Source organism: Ctenopharyngodon idella, chromosome 2 (assembly GCF_019924925.1).
Source record: "Ctenopharyngodon idella isolate HZGC_01 chromosome 2, HZGC01, whole genome shotgun sequence".
Taxonomy (NCBI): Eukaryota; Metazoa; Chordata; class Actinopteri; order Cypriniformes; family Xenocyprididae; genus Ctenopharyngodon; species Ctenopharyngodon idella.
In genome coordinates, this window is record NC_067221.1 from 41,376,277 (window position 1) to 41,398,813 (window position 22,537).

The 22,537-nt window shown below is 33.3% G+C and overlaps 1 protein-coding gene across 1 annotated transcript in view; it reads right to left on the reverse strand.

Annotated features, from left to right (window-relative positions):
• Nucleotides 1–22,537, reverse strand: part of ncana (neurocan a) — an 85,539-nt gene that overhangs the window by 16,363 nt on the left and 46,639 nt on the right. The window contains exons 9-10 of the mRNA XM_051871051.1: nucleotides 17,677–18,339; nucleotides 8,678–8,782 (exon numbers count right to left, since the gene is read on the reverse strand). Coding sequence (XP_051727011.1) covers nucleotides 8,678–8,782; nucleotides 17,677–18,339 — 768 coding nt within the window. The remainder of the gene's footprint in view (nucleotides 1–8,677; nucleotides 8,783–17,676; nucleotides 18,340–22,537) is intronic.

Below are 22,537 nucleotides of genomic sequence, written 5' to 3' on the forward strand. Positions count from 1 at the left end.
AATAAAATATTAAATAAAATAAAAAATAAAATAAAATAAAATAAAATAAAATAAAAATAAATAAAATAAATTATAAAAAATAAAATAAAATAATAAAATAATAAAATAATAAAAAAATATTAGATACAAAATTTTAAATGTGAAAAACTTGAAAAATATCAATGAAATTATGGAAATGACGACAAATGGTGCCTTGGCAACTAAGCTGTACTAAAATTAAGTACTAAAATGACTAAAATCTAAACTGAAATAAAAAGAAATTAAAGAAATTAAAATGTATATATATATATATATATATATATAAAACTAATATAAATGACAAAAACACTTAACAATACTTCTAAAACTTAAGGTAAATTTAAAACGAAAACTGAAAAATATACAAGCTATTTCAAAATATTAGTAAATATTATAATATTATATAAATAATACTAAAATAACACTAACATACATAATATGTAAAAGAACAGCTATTTCAAAATATTAGTAAATATTATAATAGTATATAAAAACCAAAATAACAATGACACACACACACACACACACACACACACACACACTAGGGAAGGTCATACATTCCTCCTCATCACACTGTAACATAATATTATATTACACATTCATATACGTGCTGCAGGATGTTTTAATTACCCATAATGCTCACTGTCTGTCGGGTCAGAGCGCTGGTCACTGAGGAGTGTGATTAGAGAATCCACTTAATATTAGTGTCTGTTTTCTGCTGTATGTCATCATTTACATAAGTATTACAATATAGGGATGATGCTAATGCTTTAATCTGCTTTTCTAATTAATACTCTCTATATATACATAATTATAGCCAAAGTCATAATGCCGGTCTATGCATGAAGTAACTACATCACAACACGAGATTTTAATGCATTATGTTTACTATGAATAGGTAAAAAATGTTATATCTTTTTTAATCCTCTTATGCTCCCCAAGCTGCATTAATTTGATCAAAAATACATAATAAAATTGTGAAATATTATTATAATTTAAAATAACTGTTTTCTACGTGAATATATTGTAAAATATAATTTATTCCAGTGATCAAAGCTGAATTTTCAGCATCATTACTCCAGTCTTCAGTGTCACATGATCCTTCAGAAATCATTCTAATATGCTGATTTGATGCTCAAGAAACATTTATGATTATAAGTAACATTTTTAGTCACTTTTGATCAGTTTAATGCATCCTTGCTGAATAACAGACCCCAAACTTAAGTACTATAATGCATAATTAGAAACCTGATTAACAGGTGTTCTTTTAACCTCCTTAACCGTGGTAAAACAATGTTCATATCTTGACTGATCACAGAGTTATTAATTAAACCTAGAGCAAGTATAATCGAATCACCCAAGTGTAAAACAGAGCTCAGCGCATTTGCATAATTTTACACTCATTCATAGTAATAAACTGTCAGGGTGTGTGAAGAGCGTGGCAAAATATTTACAGACGTAAGCAGTGCTGTCAGGTTTCATTAAAACCAGGAGAAACGGATCATTCTGGGATCGAACGACTCCAAACAAACACCCACAGGCTTCATATGAAACATCCTCGTGAAGAAAGACACAAACGATCCTTTAACAACAGCGGGTCAGAGACTCCTGAGCCCAGCGGGGATAATAAATAACTTTATGTACAGAGCTGTGTGTGTGATAATACACTTTACATTTTGCGACGATATAAAAAAACGAGTTAAGAGTCATTTAGCGTCTGTCACAGGCCGGTGTAAGCGCTTTACAGCTCACGGATTACTCATCAAAAGATCTGGAGACTGTTTATAGCACATTTCCCAATATAGCAAACACTTCTGAGGCTCAACGTTTGTCAGGCTTGCAAAAAAGTTGTCATCAGAGGAGCTTGAAAGGATAAAGTTGAAAGTCTTAAAAGTTTGTGTAATGGCATCAGTCGCAAAGTCCCAAACGCCTGCTGCTTCAGTCAGACTCATGAACTTCTTGAAGTTTGGTAGGCTTTAAATGGATATCAGATGAGCAGAGGATCATGGGAAGGCTGTATCCTGAGCTCAGGCTGTTTTAAGCAACTTAATGCGTGACGGATTGGAACGTTGTGTTCATCACATCATTTCATGGGTCTTTAAATGTGACTGGAGGAAAATGAAGCCTGATGAAAACTTGAACAAGATCAATGTAATGAACAAGTCTGGATCATCATAAAATTAAATTAAAGTTCATATAGATATTATTTTCATGATAATTATTTTATAAATGATAATTAAGCATTCCTCCACAACTTCTCATTACTATAAAATGGAAAAATAATACATATATATCTATATTTTTTAAATTATAAAGTATTTTTAGGGAGTATTTGTTGTACTGCCTTTGATTTATATTAAATAAAAATGAATATATATTTGATTAAAATGATATGCAGTACTTTGTACTGCAATACAGTAATTTTTACTATCATATGAGAATCTAATGAGCCAGTGAGGAAAACTGGAATTACAAAAAAAACTACAAAATAAATAAAAAAAATTAAAATAAAATACTGTCAATGCAAAAAAAAAAAAAAAAAAAAAAAAATTAGTGATCCTAAAAGTATTCATTTCTTTACACAAAACAAAATATATATATATAATATTGTGCTTTATATTTACATATAAATATTTATGTGTGTGTATTATTAATTTTTATAATTTATTTTTATAATGTTTTTTATTATAAATATAATAAATATATAGATTTTTAATAATAATACTAATCATTGTGAAAAATATTAAACAAATATAAAACAAATATTACTATTATATATATATATATATATATATATATATATAGTGCTTTATATTTACATAGAAATATTTATGTGTGTGTATTATTAATTTTTATAATTTATTTTTATAATAATGTTTTTATAAAAAATATAATAAATATATAGATTTTTAATAATAATACTAATCATGAAAAATATTAAACAAATATAAAACAAATATTACTATATATATATATATATATATATATATATTGTGCTTTATATTTACATATAAATATATATGTGTGTGTTATATATATATATATATATATATATATATATATATATAACACACACACACATATATATATATATATATATATATATATATAAAAATACATATGTATGCGTGTGTGTGTATGTATATTTTATGTGTATTATAAAATTTATGTTTTTATTTAGGGGTGAATTTATCAACATATATATATATATATATATATATATACACACACATATATATATATATACACATACACACACATACAAAACATATACCTATACAGTGATGTATATGTATGTTAGGGTGAATTAATGCTATATATATATATATATATATATATATATGCAGATGAATTCACCCTTAAACATCACATTAAATATGGTAACAGTGGTTCCATTAAACACACTTGATTTCCATGATCAGTCATGTTGATATTCATCAGTAGAAAGGAAAAGCCCCTACTGAAGTTATATCCTGTATCTTAAAGACTCGCAAGGTACTTCTGCTCTTCATGAATATTTGAATTGGCTCATACATTATGCAAACCGTTTCACCGGGAGCCGCTCCGCAAGTGCTGCGGATCTACATGAGCTAAAGCCCATGAGTCTCTGAGGCGTTCTTCGTGTCTTCACACATATTCTGCTCACATCTTTTTCACAGAAACAAACCATGTGCAGAACACCGGATTACTGCAAACACATCTGAGAACAAATGAAAACACCCTCATCATTTACACCATCATGTCGTGACAATCCTTCTTCTGTGAAACACAAAGGAGATTCAGTTTCCGTACACTGAGAGTGAAGGATGACTGTCATTCTGCAGCAGAAGAAAGAAATCTGTTCCGAATTGGATGAACTATTTAAACGATTACCAATTTAAAGCAATCAGCCTTTTTTATTTAATTATAATAAAAGCACAAACTGAATTAGCATTGACCTTCACACTGGAGTAAATGTGAGGAGGCCAAAATAAACCTGTCAGCCTTCCCTTGACCTTTGACCCCCAAACGAACGCCTTTGTGTCACAAATGATGGACAACTTGACCTCTGACCTCCGTATTGACCTCCGCCTATATGGCAGCTGTTAAGACAGAGCATTTAATCAGAAAAAATCCTTCTGAAAGAAATGAGACAGCCAGTTTCCTCCTGATCTCACAGACATCTCATCTGGAGACGACTCAGATTTGAAAAGAAATGATCTGCAATGATTTGAAATCAAAAGTCAGAGAGCTCAATATGAAACATTTCTCATCAAAAGAGAGTTTATAGCTGTAAACTCTTACTGGTGATTGTTATGTAAATCTTAAATTATTTAAAAAAATATTTTCGGGAATTGAAAAAATAGCTGAAATGAAATAAAATATAAATATTAGATGAAAACCTTAAAATGAAAATTAGAAATGTTGCTTTGGCAAGTACAAAAATTACTTAAAAAAACTGAGATAAAAAATAAAGATATAGAAATATACTTTTAAAAAAACTCATTCAAATGAAAAAAGCACATAACAAAATTACTAAAACTTAAAATAAAAGCTGAAAATATAAAAGCTAATTCAAAATATTAATAAATACTATGATATAAACTACTAAAATATCATCTGTATCTAAAATTTAGAAATAAAATATTAATAAATACTACAGTATATTATAAGCTACTAAAATATCATCATTTTTATCTATTTTAATTTCTCATAAGGAATTTTAGGAGAAACATCTGAGACGGAGTTGAATATTTTCCTCATGCAGATTTTAACACAAAAAAATCTGAAGGAAATCTCCTACATTTATACACCCAGACTTTTTGAACAACAAAATTCCTTGATATTTTAAAGGACCTTTCCAGTTGTTCATGAAAACTCATTTTCTAGACATTTTGGGGTCAATTGATCTCAAATTAAACGGAGTAACTTTTAAATCATTTAGTAGTATTACAAATAGCAATTTTAGGCCTGGAAATCATTTGAATTTTAATATTTCCTATTATAAACGTGGGATCCCTGGGCATTGTGTATTTTGGGAACAGTACATTAGGATTAACTGGAAGCTAAAATCACAGTCTGGATAAAGCGTTGCTTAAAGGGTCATGAAACCCCTGTTTCACAGCAGTCAGTTTTCACCACAGTTTTGAAAAATGCAGACTGACAGCACAGCAACCGCTTCAGATTCAGACCGTTTTATTTCGCTCTCATTAAAAGCATAAAAAAAAAGCTTCCCACAAGCTGCAAATTACTATTACATGCAACACAATATACACATGGGATTTGCTATAATTTAATCCACAAATAAATGCGCAGCCATTTGCATTCTGTTCTCTGCATCAAATATGAACACGCTGTTGCATCTTTGATAACTTATTTTGTGGCGTTTTTATAAGCTGTTTGATCAGTTAAAAGACCGGTTACACTCTGTGTCGGAGACACAGATATTGAAGAGAACTTGTGTGACGCAGAAACTCTTACAAAGCAAACACAAACACTCGTTTTTGATCCATTAATGCATCTCTAGCTTATTGTATGCGATCTCACTGTTTGAAGCGCCTGTCAGAGGAAAGTCCACCTTTCTCCCGTTCTCGTAGCCCTCTCAAGCAATGCTTGCTACACACAAACAGTTTCGATGTGATGCAACACAGCCAAACTTGAAACAAACACTTGCGACCCATGAACGCCTCTCTCATCTATACTGCGCGATCTAACAGTTTGACATGTCTGTCATTTGAAAGAACCATGTGGTGTCCTGAATGAGACGGTGTCTTCTCATAGGATAAGAAAAGTTGACACCGATGCGTCATCAAAGTATTATAGTGCACCGCCACGTCACAATACGGTGTAGATTTTAAACCCGGAAGACGAAAATAGTGGAAAAAAATCTCCTTTCCTCCTACAATTAAGGGGGCTTTCACACTGGCAGTTTAGTTCAAAACAGGGGCGCGGTTCGCATGAAAAATCACTAATGTGAAAGCTGTCATGCGAACCCGGGAGACTACCGAGACTACCTGAAGGAGGCGGTCTGAGTTCGGTTGCACTCGAACTGTGCTGCGGTTCGCGTTAATATGAACGCAACACGGACTCGGGTGCGCACTTGTTCAGGAAGTAAAGTAACCTGCGAATGCATTTTCGCCAATTGTAATGTATTTACTTAAATAAAACACATATAAGAGATGATTTATCTCGGATTCGAGCAGGAGTGAGCCTGCAATCAGAGCGGCAAAAGAATGGCAATCAGGTGTCTCCTCAAAATAGGCTGCTTGCAAACAGCGGAAAACCGTCTACATGCGGCGCACATACAGTAAACACAAGTGTCGTTTACTCTGCGACACATAATAGCAACATATTAATAAATTATTATATAATTTACATATTAATATTATTATATAATATACATATTAATAATCTGCCATGCGTCTTGCACGTCTGTGATGACGTAAGATGAACGCAAACGCACCAGGGTTCGACAGAATCAATTTGAGTGTGAAACCAGAGCAACGCTGCGGGGGGCACCGGGAACAATCGCGCCCGGGCTCAGACCGCGGCAAACGAGCCCAGTGTGAAAGACCCCTAAATCTAACAGATGCTAACATTGTATTCAATGATGTTCAACACACATACCTCTGTTAAAATCTCAGAAAATTTAGTTTAGGGTTTCATGACACTTTAAAGCAGGGGTCACCAACCTTTTTGAAACTGAGGGCTACTTCTTGGGTACCGATTAATGCGAAGGGCTACCAGTTTGATACACACTTCCGAAATAACAAATCTGCTCAATTTACCTTTAATTATATGTCATTATTAATAATTAATGATATTCATCTATGTGAAGACACTGATCATGTTAATGATTTCTCACAATAATTATCAACAATGATTTAACAAGGTAGGAAACAGATAAATATCAATATGCAACAATTTATTTCTATAAATCTCTGCAAGTATTTACATTTTCAAATGATCACTTCTACAACATTTTCACTAGCCACTAACAATTTTTAATAAATCATGCACTACGTTGCACCATGTTTGTACAGATTATCAATTATGTAACATACAAAAATCAACTTTCAGATTTTACTGAACGTATCACCAAATCTACAGCATTTTTAACAAAATTATCATATCTTACATTTAACAAACACATTTGTCACAATTTTTCAATAACTGAATTCAGATGCCATGTTGCCACTGAGAACATCTGGTATTGGTTTCTTTGTCTGTTAGTGGGAAGCCTGGCATTGCATGCTGTCCGGTCTCGTGAAAAAAGACTGCTGTTTGCACAAACCCGCCTTTGACTCGCGGGCTTTTTCCGCTCGTAGTGCGCTGCACAACGGGTAGTTAGCATGGTAGTTTGCGTGACACGTTCGGAAATGTCTCTCCACATTGTGCCGCTTTGCCGTCGCCACAGTCGCCCCGCAAATGAGACACACGCAGGAATCTTTCACAGTGGTAAAGAAGAACTCTTCCTCCCATTCAATGTGAAAATTATATGTTTTCTTTCTTTTTTCTGCCATGTCTTCGGAGGTAAATCATCTCCTCACCTTCACTGCGGCAACGGTTGCCGTGGAGACCAGCTAGCTCTAATCTAATATGAAACATTTTTTAAAGTTTTTTTTAATTTATTTATTTTTTATAAATATTGTCATTTTCAAATTCACACTAATGCAAGTGTGATTTAAAAAATAATAGCAACAAAAAAAATTAGATGCAGCTCACTGGTAAGTGGTGCTATGGTGAGCTATTTTTAGAACAGGCCCACGGGCGACCTGGTGCCCGCGGGCACCATGTTGGTGACCCCTGCTTTAAAGGAACACTCCACTTTTTTTGAAAATAGGCTCATTTTCCAGCTCCCCTAGAGTTAAACAGTTGAGTTTTACCGTTTTTGAATCCATTCAGCCGATCTCCGGGTCTGGCGGTACCACTTTTAGCATAGCTTAGCATAGTTCATTGAATCGGATTAGACCGTTAGCATCTCGCTCAAAAATGACCAAAGAGTTTCGATATTTTTCACAACATGTGAAGGACAGACTGTATAAAACTAAAACTCACACTCTGACCTGTTCAAAACTGTCACGGGTAAAAAACACTTACACCTGTGTGTACAGAAACACATTTCTGTCAGGGTTTTAAAGGGATAGTTCACCCAAAACTGATGATCACGCTGCTCGTTCTCAGCTCCAAAAAGTGCATTACAGCATCATGACAGAATCAATATGACTGGTGTGCTGTATCTGAAGTCTTCTGAAGTCATACGATGTTTCGCATTAAGACCAGACTGAAATTTAAGTCGTTATTCACTGAAAATCTTCTATATTGCACACACAACATTGTGCTAACGTTCCCATTAAGTTACGAAAATGTTATTTCTGAAAGTTCTCTGAACATTCCAAACGTTAAGGGAACATTCCATTTGATCATTCTTCAAACATTATGGGAATGTTACTTTTGAATGTTCTCTGAACATTCTGAATCAAGTGGTAACATTTAAAAACTGATAAATGTTTAAAAAAATATTAATTATATAATTAATAAGAATATTATTAAAGACCAGATAGCTTTGACTGAACGTTCTATTAACCTTTTCTTTTTCTGATCCACAGAAATAAAGTCATACGGGTTTGGAACGCCATGAAGGTGAGAAAACATTTGAAATATCTCTGGATTTCCTCACCGATTTCACAGCTCTCTCCTGCATATCCCTGCGGACAGAAGCAGCGGAAACCCTCTCCGTGAGGAAGACACGTCCCTCCGTGCAGACAGCTGCATCTGTCGTCCTCTGCAAAACAGAAACACACGCTGTCATTGGTGCTCTGGAGGTGATCCATCACAATCTGTCTGTGATTATACAGCTGAGCACACACACACACACACACACACACACGTGACCCGATGGAAGACAGACGCAGCGCAGCCCTGCTGGCCCTAATGAGAGTTTAGACACACGTCAGCGAGGTTCAGGGGGAAACGCGGTAAATGAATCCAGTTTTCCAAGCATCATTTGTCTTTCATTACAGCTCTGACACATTACTGACAGACAGGAACTAGATTTGTACATTTACCTGGTGCAAAACTGTTCAAACTAACACTAATATGAGCAATAATAACAGTGATGCCTGACTTAGACATCACTAAATAGCAGTATAGCATTAGAATACAGTATTTAAGTTGTTTGTAATTAATCAAAATAAAACCCAAATATGTGTATAAAATAGCAAAGGTTGCATGAACAAATGAGAAGCTGTAAGAGCTCAATGATGTAACGTTTTCAAATGAAGAAATTAGGAGAGCCATAAATATTAATATTGTATTTTTACAGTTGCACTGTAAAATAAAATTATTATTAGTAGTACTATAATATTTTTTAAAAATACTCTAATTATTAATACTATTTATTTTAAATATTTTATATATATATATATATATATATATATATATATATTTATATTTGTTTGTTTTATATTTGCTTAATATTTTATTAATAATAATGATAATAACAATTAGTATTATTATTATACATCTATTTATTTGTTTATATTAAAATATAATTATTATACAAATAAATTATTATAAAGATTATACTACTACTACTACTAATAATAATAATAAGTTATTATTAAAATAAATACAATTAAAATATCTATAGTTAAATATAATTATTATAAAATTAATAATAATAATAACAATTATTATTATTATTATTATTAAAAATCTTTATAATTATTATATTTATATTAAATTATATTTATTAAATAAATTATAAAAATAAAAATTATTAAAAAATTAATTTAATAAAAAAAATACTACTACCACTACTACTACTACTACTAATAAAATTTATATATTTATATTACAATATAATAATAAAAATAAATTATAAATAAAAATATTATAATAGTATTTGTTTTATATTTGTTTAATATTTTAATAATAATAATAATAATTAGTATTATTATTAAAAATCTATATGTATATTTATATTAAAATATAATTATTAAATAAATATAAATTATTACATATAATTATTAAATAAATTACAAAAATGTATAATAATAACAGTAATTATTATTAAAATTATATAAAATTATATAATTATAATATTTATATTAAAATATAATTATTATAACAAATATAAAAAATTATAATAAAATACTACTACTACTACTACTACTACTAATAATAATATAATTAATATATTTATATTACAAAATAATTCTAAAATTAAATTAGCAAAAAATAAATTATAATATAAATATTATAATAGTAATATTTTTATATTTGTTTCATATTTTTAATAATAATAATAATTAGTACTATTATTAAATATATATATATATATATATATATATATATATAATTTATATTAAAATATAATTATTATAAAAATAAATTATAAAATGAATAATAATAATAATTCTTCTTATTATTATTATTACTATTATTATCATTATTATTAACATTGCACAAAATTGTGCAGTCCTACAAACACAGTTTTTTTTAATCATATTTTAAATCACAATTGCAAATTGCACAGTTTCAAAAAATGCAATTTAATTTTTCCCCCCAGTTGCTTTCAAACACTGATCAAATAACTTTCACACATGAAAAATCACACCTGAAACAACCTCCGTCTGCCTCAGACTAACTGTACGATATCAGAGCTTCACGTCCACAGAAATAATAAGTATTTATGATTTATAGAGCGATAGCAAATGTACGTCTACTTGTGTTATCATCAGTTTTAGATTCACCCCATGAAAGATGAGCTGTGTTTGGTCACTTTCCATGTCAGTCAATTGAAGTGGGCGGTTCTTGAGCAGAATAACAGCCGTTATGATGACAGATGTCTGAATACACAACACTATCGTTTAGCTGCTCTCTCTCCAGAGCCTCTCTTCATTACAGCACATGCGTGCGCTCACTGAGGCTTGTAATGGCTTTCAGAGGGCGGCTCATTCTAATACACCCGCTGAATGAGGTTCACCGCTGACCCGCACTGAGACCGTCCACAAACACATCACCATATATACAGAGAGAGAATCGAAGACGCAGCGGCAAGAAAAATCCCTGTGTGTGAAAGTCATTTCACAGACTCAAGGTCATATATGTGATATACATTTAAAGACATAATTCAGACAAATATCTAGTCATCATTTATTCACTCTCATGTTGCTCCACACCTTATATACACCACGTAAAACAATATACAGTACCGGAAACATTACTATTGTTAGTGTTTTTGAAAGAAGTCTCTTCTGCTCAACAAGGCTTTGTTTATTTGATCAAAAATACAGTAAAATTGTGAAATATTATTACAATGTAAAATAACTGTTTTCTATGTGAATATACTTTAAAATGTAATTTATTTCTGTGATCAAAGCTGAATTTTCAGCATCATTACTGCAGTCTTCAGTGTCACATGATCCTTCAGAAATCATTCTAATATGATGATTTGATGATCAAGAAACATTTCTGATTATTATCAGTGTTGAATATTTTAGTTAATATTAATATTTTTTATAACCTGTAATACTTTTTTCAGAATTCTTTGATAAAATAAACGTAAAAAAAAAGAACAGCGTTTATTTAGAAATCTTTTGTAACAATATACACTACCGTTTGGGGTCAAATGAAGAAATTAAGAGATCCATAAATATTATTATTGTATTTTTAAAATAAAATTATTATTTGTAGTACTATTTTTCTTAAATACTCTAATTATTAATACTATTTTTTAAATATTACATATATTATAATAGTAATATTTGTTTTATATTTGTATAATATTTTTAATAAGAAGAATTAGTATTATTATTAAAAATCTATATATTATTTATATTTAGATTAAAATGTAATTATTATTTAAAAAATTATAATAAAAATACTACTACTACTAATAATAATATAATTAATATATTTATATTACAATATAATTATAAAAATAAATAATAAATATAAATATTATAATAATAATATTTGATTTATATTTGGTTAACATTTTTAATAATAATAATAATAATAATAATAATTTTTATTATTATTAAAAATCTCTATATTTATTATATTTATATTAAAATATAATTATTATAAAATAAATTATTATAAAAATTAATACTAGTAACAATTATGATTACTAAAAATCGATATAATTATTATATTTATATTAAAATATAAATTCTTAAGAAAGAACAACATTTATTTAAAATAGAAATCTTTTGTAACAATATACACTGCCGTTCAAAAGTTTGGGGTCAGTAATTTTTTTCTTTATATTTTTTTGGAAGAAATTAATACTTTTATTCAGCTTTGATCACAGGAATAAATTACATTTTATTATATATTCACATAGAAAACAGCTATTTTAAATTGCATATTTCACATAATTGCATAATATTTCACAATTTTTACTGTATTTTTGATCAAATAAATGCAGCCTTGGTGAGCAGAAGAGACTCAAAAACATTAGAAATTGTAATTATTCCAAACTTTTGACTGGTACTGTATATATATATATATATATATATATATATATAGGCTATATATTTGTTGTTTATTTACAATATAGTTAACACTATAATCCAAATTTAAGAATAGCTTTTGTTTTCCACAGAAGGAAGAAAGTATAATTAATTTTCTACGTTAGTCCATTCCTCTGTGTGTCTCTCTCATTGACGGTCTTTACAAACTCTCTTGGATGCACTCAGGTTCTGTTGTCATGGTAACTGTGCTGAGAGTGGCCGCCAATCATCCTCTCACTCCGCAGGCCACGCCCCCTCAGCCAGGCCTTTTCACTTAATTACCGGCAACATTATGCTTTACATGGCGAACCATCGTTTCAGCCCTAATTGGTTTGCTGAGATTTTTTACTACAAATGCAAACGAGCGACATCCTTGAGGTCACAGCAGCGTGTCAAGATGATGGGATATACTGTACACAGAAAACTATATGTGACATTCAGAGGGCTGCCTCAGAGGTGAGAGGTGATTTTTAACAGAGCGATATGGAAATACTGCACACTGAGAGAGAAAAATAGAGTGATAATCACATAAGCATCATGGGTAAACAATCACCATCAGGCAGATGATTTAATTCAGTGTTTACACAGCTGCAAATGTACTTACACATCATCAAATTATCACACCGTGAGCTGAAATCACAGCAGCAGCGCTCTTCAAAACACTTCAGAGATATTATTAACACGCTGCTTATAAATAATACAAATACCATATTTTACACTAAAACCCTGTTATTTAGATAAAAATGTCACACTTTAACAAATACAATTCTTAATATTTAAAAGATCTAATTTTCTTGATCTCTCGAAATAAAGTGCTGTTTTATATCATTGAGATACTAGTACAGTTCTTTTAAATATTTTGAATGTTTATTTTTTATATATTTTCCGTTTTCCTTATAATTATTGTTAACGTTCTAGTAATTTTGTGGGTGTTTTTGCCAATTTTATTCATTTTTTTTAATGTCTACATATATCTTTATTAATTTTTGTTTTAGTTTTAGTTATTTTAGTACTTTATGTTAAACTAAAGAAACTAAAAAATGAGAAGAAGTTACACAAAAAAGTTACGATGCCCAAAGTTCAATGCAAAGGGAGATATTTTCTTTTATAGAAATCGCTGTTTAAGGACTACAACAAACGGCTGGTAGGGACTACAACGAGCTTCTTCCTGAGTTGGTGACATCACTAACCGTAACATTTACATAAACCCCGCCCCCTGAGAACACACAACAAAGGGGGCGGGGCCATGTTGGGCTGCTTTAGAGAAGAGGAAGAGTTGTTGTAGTAGAGTGTTGTTGTCATGCCGTCATTTTACGCCGGACTGCTTCACAAACGAGGGACAATTCAACGCTGGATTTGCACAAAAGATTAACATGACGACACATGCTAGTCAACGAGTTGAATCAACTCCACAGCAACTACATAAATTTATCCACTAACCATTCAGAAACGTCTAAAAGTTGTAACTTCTTCCTGAGTCTCTCCATCAGTGTCTGACTCCGGTTGAACAATGTAAACGTAAAATCGTCATTTTGGCTGCGTGAGATTCTCCAGCTTTGTTGTTGTTGAGCAACCGAAGCGTGAGCTGTTAAAGCTCCGCCCTCTTCTGGAAAGGGGGCGGGAGCAGCAGCTCATTTGTATTTAAAGGGACACACACAAAAACGGTGTGTTTTTCCTCACACCCAAATAGGGGCAAATTTGACAAGCTATAATAAATGATCTGTGGGGTATTTTGAGCTGAAACTTCACAGACACATTCAGGGGACACCAGAGACTTATATTACATCTTGTAAAAGGAGCATTATAGGTCCCCTTTAACGCATTAAGGATTTTAAATTAATCATGTGTTAACAAACCATTTTAGTTCAGGATAAAATTCCTGGTTCAGTCCAAAAACTGCTGTCTCATTTCTAGTTAAGCATCACTGTTAGTCAGAGAGTCAGAGTTAGTGATCTGAATAAAGAAACCTTCGTGTTTAACTGCTGATGTTACTGACAAGAATGTGTTTCCTCCACATCAGTCATGTCAATCTGTACAGCCCACAGGACTCAAGTGATTGACAGGTGATGTAACACTGAAGGTCAAATCCGGCATTCTTCAGGACGACAGACGGGAGACACAAGAGAATGTCGGTTTGTGTCAGTCCGACTGCTTATAACATGACCAGCGAAATCAGTAAGATAGAAAAGCCAGAGAATGACTGGAGACCAAAATAAGAAGAGCTGCAGTCATGAATGTGACGAGATCTTGAGCATTACAACAGTTTCCCTGAGTGCCAGAGTTGATCAGAGCAGATGCTGAAGACAAGTGTGAACACACAAACACACACACACACACACACACACACACACACACACTGTATCTTATCACATATTCAAGTGCCGGATGAAGTGCTAAACTGCTGGGAGCTGAATAATGACACATTTACACACACACACACACACACACACACACACACACACACACACACACAAGTGACTGAAAAGCCATTACAAGAAGTGAAATAGACTATATTTATTGGTCAATATTTTATTTATTTCATATCAATGAAAAAAGTTCCTCACTGACCTACATTCCACAACAATCCAAATGTAATTAATATTCATGAGCATAGCTAATAAGTGTTATATTGTGTCTTTTTAAATGATTCTGGAACATGTGAAAGTGGATCGGACACATCAGGCTGCGAGTCAATGAAATGTAATGATTATCTCTTATGTGCTCACTAATTATAATGGTTTGGTTGCTACGCCAGACAATCAGCAAAACTAGTGTGAAATCTATTTTTTGTCCATTTTGACATTCAAATATTCCTAACCATAAGCTCTCAGTAGTATAAGCAAATATGTGGGCGTTCATTAATATTCATGCAGCAATATGAATATTCATTCGGGTGAGCTCTCCACCCAAAGCACACACTCATCACATAATTAGACCCAACAAGAGTCTCTTTCCTGCACCTGGACGTCCACCCACCTGCCATATCTGATTCAAAGATGATTAAAGATCTCTTATCTGGTGTAAAAAACTGTGCAGCCATTAGGATACGCTCTCAAAACAGGAGGAAAACAGGTTTAATGGTTCTTTGAGACACCTTAAGTTAGCTAAACAAAACTCATTCTTACCAAAAACATTTCTAAATGTAACTTGCTCCAGCTCGGAAATGACTTTCCATAAGTATGTTGTCATCAATCCCTCTTGTTTTCCAACCACTAAATAAAGACACTTTCAGTCTTTCACCATCCAATCAATTCCTGATGGATGAAATTAAGCTACAGAAATAAATCAAAACTGACTCTGAACATTTCAAGAATCAGAATAACAACTTTTCTAGGTCTATTAACACCAGAGACCATATGTAACTGACCTACCAGTTTTACAATGAATGGGAGAAATTGGAACACCAAATATGGTCACTCTAAAGTAAGTCCCGCCTTTCAAATACAGCGGCCAATCAGTGACTACCTTTATGCTCAGCATTTGTTTTACTCTGAACATACATTGGTTGTTCCAACCTGAAATATACAATTTTTAGCATTATTTCAGGGAAAGAAACAACTTTTACGACAACATTCATGTCATGATTTTATTGCTGACTTTATTGAAATGCAAGTCTGGCAAGAAGTTCCTGTATTCAGTTGATTCAAAAGATGACTGACAGCCCAAATAGCCAATCAAATCACTGCACTGAGAATCCTTGTTGCTATACTTCATCTGTCAAGCTTTAAAACTTACTACAAACCTCCATTTCTGGCAAATTGCTTTGACTACAGTAAAAAGGTGTTGTTATGGCACATGTAATTCAGATAGGAATCCTGTTTGGCTAGTTAATGGAGTTTTTATTGTTTACTCCGTTTTCAAAATTAGCCAGTAATCTCAGAAAATGAAAGTGTTGGATTAGACTTGCTGTGATTCAGTCATGTTTTCGCCGTTATAGACTAAAAATAAAGTGTGTGTTTAGGCAGTTTTTGTTCACACTACATGCACTTTAGATGATTATATGGAATTTTAAATGGCAGAAAAGTCAACATTTGTATACTAAATGCAAGTATACAGATGAAATAAACCCAAAATGCTATCAAAATACTTTGTATATTTTGCAATAAACCTAAAATATATTGTTTCTATAGATATAATCAACAACTTTAAATGAATAGTTTTATATTTCTCCATTGTTTTTAATTGTTTCTAATCAAAGTTTGTAATGTTAAGATTCTCCTCATAGCTGGTTGGTTTGGTTCATGGCTTATAATACTTTAACAAAGACTTTTTTAAAATCCCTATGGGAAAAATGAATGGAAAAAATTCTTCTGGAACCGACGCAGCTGTAAAAGTAGCTGAACACTAACCCAGTCTATTAGATTGGCTGTACTTGAAAACATTATCATATCCCTGAGGAATTTAGTAATTTTTTTTTCGAGGTGTATATAATAAAAGTTATGAAATTATTGGCTAATATTAACTCTACTCTGGTGCTGCAAGGATATTGCACATTGCCTATATAACGGCTTTCTCCTCATTTTTCCTCATTCACTCTCTCAGTGACCATTTTTTCTTTGTATGAAGAACATTTTAATAAACTAAAAATAACCTTTTTCCACTATGAAAAACCTTTTGTGCAATGGAAAGCGTTAAAGGTTCTTCATGGAACCATCAATGCCAATAAAGACCCTTTATTTTTAAGAGTGTTGGTCTAATAGCACTCGACAGATGTCCAAATATTTGAGATGACCAATCAAATTAAAGTACACTCTAAAAAATGCTGGGTTAAAAACAACCCAAGTTGGGTTTTTTAAGTCAGCCATATAGTAATTTTTAAACAGTAGTTGGGTTAAATAAAACGGCCCAGCAGGTTAGGCAAACATTTAACCCAACTGCTGGGTTAAAACAACCCAGTTGCTGGGTTTGTCCATATTTAACCCAACTTTGGTTGTTTTTAACCTAGCATTTTTAGAGTGTATGTAGCTAAACTAAACATTTAGTATTTGACACCTGTTTTACGATATGAATCTTAAAAGTAAACTTTTGTCTAATTTCGCCACTTTGAACTGAAAATATATAATTTACATGATTCCTGTAATAAGTAAATGTCCCAGAACGCTCAATAGCAAGCTCAAATATGCATTTATAAAACCCTGAAAACATAAAATCGTACCTTCTTCACCGATGGAGTGGTTCTTCCCGACGGCCTCGGTGCTGCTCAGATCCGGCTCCACGCTGCTGGTTACCGTCGTTCCAAAGCTTGGCGTCTGAGACTCGTCTGTAGATGTGGAGATGGTCGACTCATCTCTAGATGTGGAGATGGTCAATCCACTGTTTCCAGTACTGTAAGACACAGCAGAGGGTGTGGCTGTGCTCTGGACGATGGTTGTGGTCATCTCAGTGGTGCTTGGGTTGAGTCTCTTGGGTTTGTTCCTGCGTCTGTACTGGATTTCTCCACGAGCCTCATGGCCGTGAGCGGTGGTGGCGAGGGAACCGGTGCTCGACATCAGCGGCGTCTGGGACGACGTGTACGTGTCTCCCCACGAGCTGCCCTCCATCTCCAGGACTTTGCTCTCTCCAGAGTAGCTCTCAGTTGATACGGAGACTCTGGGTTCGGAGGTTTTGGATTTCTGCTCAGGTATTTCGGTCACCTCGACCCAATCTCCTGCAGTCACCGGACCGCTCTGTGTTGGTTGACCCGTGCGGATGTCAACCGTGCTTTTTGGCAAGATTGATGTTGGTACGTCTGAACTTGTGGATGGAAAGGATGTGCTATATTTATCAGTGACGGATGAAGGACCAGACAGCCATGAGCGACTCCACCATGACATCAACCCTGCGAAGACAAACACAAGCTGTGATTACTGGTGGTTTATTCAGTCAGCAGTCGTGTTCTTGAGCATCTTCTCGGATTCATTCCTCCAATCTGTTTTTTTGTCTCTAGAGAGCGGCGAACTGTCTGCCAGACTCTCTCATTACATATTCACTTGACTCCAGTTTTTATTTACTCGTCTAAGACTTCGGTTTGCCTTTTGTTTGTTAGTGGTCAGGCATCACTACTACTGTTGCTCATTTTTAAGATCAGATCTTCAGCGTGTGACTCCACCCGTCCATGTCCGTTTGTGCTCAAATGATGTGTTTTGATGAGGTGATCAGTTGCACCATTTTCACCACTAAAAGCTGGAATACACAACACCACTTTTATAATCTGAACATGTTTTAAAACACTAAGCATCTTATACTAGTCGAGTTTGTAAATGCTTAAAGATTGAGCAGCATTCACTAAACGGCTGAGGATCACACAAACTCAGCTCTTGACCACACTAATACTTTTTTGTTTGAAAACGCATCTTTTTCTCTCCGTTTTGGCCTTCCGTCCACACTGAGACAGCAGTTTTGTCCTGCGAAAATGTAGCTTTTTGAAAACACTTTCCCAAGAGGATAAAATCATGTTCTGGTGTAGACTGTGAAAACAGAGGTTTTTGAAAACAATGACGCATGTTTAGTCATGTGACGCATATTGTCTGTATCATCTCAGTGAGCTTTTATGAGGTTTTACGCATGTGCAGTAAGGTGAATTTAGCATTTTCTGATGTTTCAGCGTGGATGAGAAACCTTTAGAAAAATGCTTGAAAACGCTAGTGTGGACAGAGAGCATTTTGAAACAAAAATGCCATTTTAAAATGTATCTGGATTAATGTAGTCATTGGCTCAAGCAGAAACACGCTGCTAGGAGATGCATGACAAATGAAAACAATGTGCTTTAAAATCGGCTCAAAATATCAGGCATGTTTGATCGCTTCTGATTGGATGGAATTCAGGTCTGAAGCTTAAAATTTGGAGTCTGTGTCCATCATATACTGTGATTTTCTGTGAAATCTGTCAACTCAAATCTACAGACTGGCTCTGACTTTTGGAAATTGAGCATCGACTCATCCAGACTGAAAATTGGGGCAAAAATCTGGGCAAAAGCCATGATGTTATTGTTAAGTAAAACTACAACTATTTAAAAAAAATAGTTTTTGTTAATTGAAATAAAGCAGAAAATTAATATTAGATGAAAAACTTGAAAAAAAAGAGATGCTGCTTTGAAAGCTAACTGAAATAAAACAAGTTGAAGTTCAAAAATGACAAAAAATAAAACTGAAATAAAGTTAAAAAGAAAAACAAAAAGTAATAAAAAACACCTAATGAATTAACAAAAAAATTAAACAAAAAAAAGAAATACTATAATAGTATATAAGTAATACTGAAATAACACTGCTTCTTTATTAAACACAGACGACGTCTGATCTTCACATTGTGCTGATCACAAAATTAAATCCCAAATGTTTTGCACAATATATCGGCCACACAATCAGTATCAATATCGGATGTTATTGTTATCGGCCAAATAAGAACATTTGGCTGATATATTAAAGCTGGTAAATAATGGATTATTTCCTTTAGCTGAGACACTTCAGATGTGCACTGTTCATAATGATGGTTGAAATATGATTGAACTATGATTGAAATCACTTCAAAAAGAAAAGTTCAACTTGTACAGCACAAGTCTGTCATATAGGCTACACAATATTATAACAAGAACATTATAATTGTGTGTTGGGACATGGCTTTTAATGGTGAGACGTTTGTTTTTGTAATCAGGCTCTTAAAAACTATATACAAATTTTGATTTAGATTTATCGGCTAATATATCGGTTATCGGCTTTCAAATATAAAGAATTATCGGTTATCGGTATCGGCCAAAATTTTCATATCCGTGCATCCCTAGAACTAACTGATGGATGATTACATTGTGGTAATATAAAAGCAATGGATATTTTACAACAAATGTGATTTTACTAAAGAAAGAAGCTGTTCTAAAACCTAGTGAGCTGCTCTGCTTCTATACAGGAAATTACAGAAAAACATACTTGACACAAGTTCACAAGCACTTGGCCCGCGCATCTACAGTACTTGCATTCAGTAATGAATTGTGTGCCGACACACTTTGCAATGCAATGATGTGTGAAATCAATCTTGCGTTGCTACAAGCTAATAACTGAATCCAAGTACGCCTGCAGGCCAAACGCTCGCGGCTTTGTTTCTGGCATAAAGCAGCATCCTAATGGATAAATGGCTTGAAATGCTTCAAATAATAAACTAAAATAACTAATATTGGGTGAAATAGTGTGTCTTAACTGTGTTGTAGATAGGCAGCGCAGTAGATTTTGGTATAAACGCTACTTACACACATTTCAATGCTGTTTTGTGCGTACGCAATGATTATACATCATTTTCCACGGACATATTGCGATTTCTAAAAAAATAAACAAGGATACTGAATGATTTTTAGCAATGCAATGTGACGGCACAAATGGCATTTATAGTACGTAGCTCATATTTTCCTAATGTCTTGTACCGTTAAACATGGTATCACGTGGGTGAGAATATGCATATGGAAATGATATGCAAACAAAGTAAAACTAGGTGTTGTAAGCTCCATATATGGTTATTTCGGGGAGGAGACGGGGTGGATATGCATGTATGATGCATCTTCTGCTGAATAAAGGGAATTTTGCACAGGTTCTAGCTTTTAGGATGAAATCTACAGAAAGTTTTATACATGAGGCTCCTTGTATGTTTGGTATATCAGCAGAATAAACCACAGAAAGCATTCAAGCGTACAGTAAGTATACATAAGTGAACAGTGTGGTAGCAGTTTTCCAGTTTCTGGCTTCCCGTCTCAAGCTTTCAACCCTCAATTATGAAGCTTCCACTGGGGCAGAGCCGAAATTCTGCCTTCATGGAAAATGGACTTTAATAATGTAGGCGACAGGCCTAAGTTTCCATTTGAAGTTAAACATTAATGCTGTCGGGTTCAGTTTGGGCCAGACAAGGTATCTGTATTAATGAAGACAGGAAGGCGGAGAGGACACTAACTGGAGTATCCTGAAACTTTAACGTTCGGCCCTCCTCGATGTAGAACATAAAGGCAGACTTTATGGAGACTGGGACCGTTTTCAGCCTGAGATTTTAAAGCCCAAGACCAGCCCCCTTTTTTATCTATATGTTTCAAAAGGAATATACAGATAAATCACAAATAACGAATTTTTTAAGCAAATGTTATACAATCAAATGTATTAAGAGGCACAGCTGAAATACTGCATATACACATTAAAAATATTTCAACACTTACTGGACTGAAGCAACTTCGGTTTACTTAATTATCAATACATCATTTTGTAATTTTGTATTGCATTGCATTATATGTTTTAAAGGGGTGGTTGATTATGATTTCACTTTTTTAACCTTAGTTAGTGTGTAATGTTGCTGTTAATGTTGAGGATAAACAACATCTGCAAAGTTATGATGCTCGAAGTTGCAAAGGGAGACATTTTCTTTTACAGAAATTTTAAGGACTACAACAAACGGCTGGTAGGGACTACAACAAGCTTCTTCCTGGGTTGGTGACATCACCAACCCTAAAATTTACTTAAACCCCGCCCCTGAGAACGCACAACAAAGGGGGTGTGGCCATGTTGGGCTGCTTTAGAGAAGAGGAAGAGTTGTTGTAGTAGAGTGTTGTTGACATGCCGTCATTTTACGCCGGACTGCTTCACAAACGAGGGTCAATTCAACACTGGATTTGAACAAAAGATTAACATGACAGCACATGCTAGTGGATGAGTTGAATCAACTCCACAGCAACTACACAAATTTATCCACTAACCATTCAGAAACGTCTAAAAGTTGTAACTTCTTCCTGAGTCTCTCCATCAGTGTCGACTCCGGTTTGAACAATGTAAGGCTGAACAAAATCCTCATTTTGGCTGCGTGAGATTCTCCAGCTTTGTTGTTGTTGAGCGACCGAAGCGTGAGCTGTTAAAGCTCCGCCCTCTTCTGGAAAGGGGGCCGGGAGCAGCAGCTCATTTGCATTTAAAGGGACACACACAAAAACGGTGTGTTTTTGCTCACACCCAAATAGGGGCAAATTTGACAAGCTATAATAAATGATCTGTGGGGTATTTTGAGCTGAAACTTCACAGACA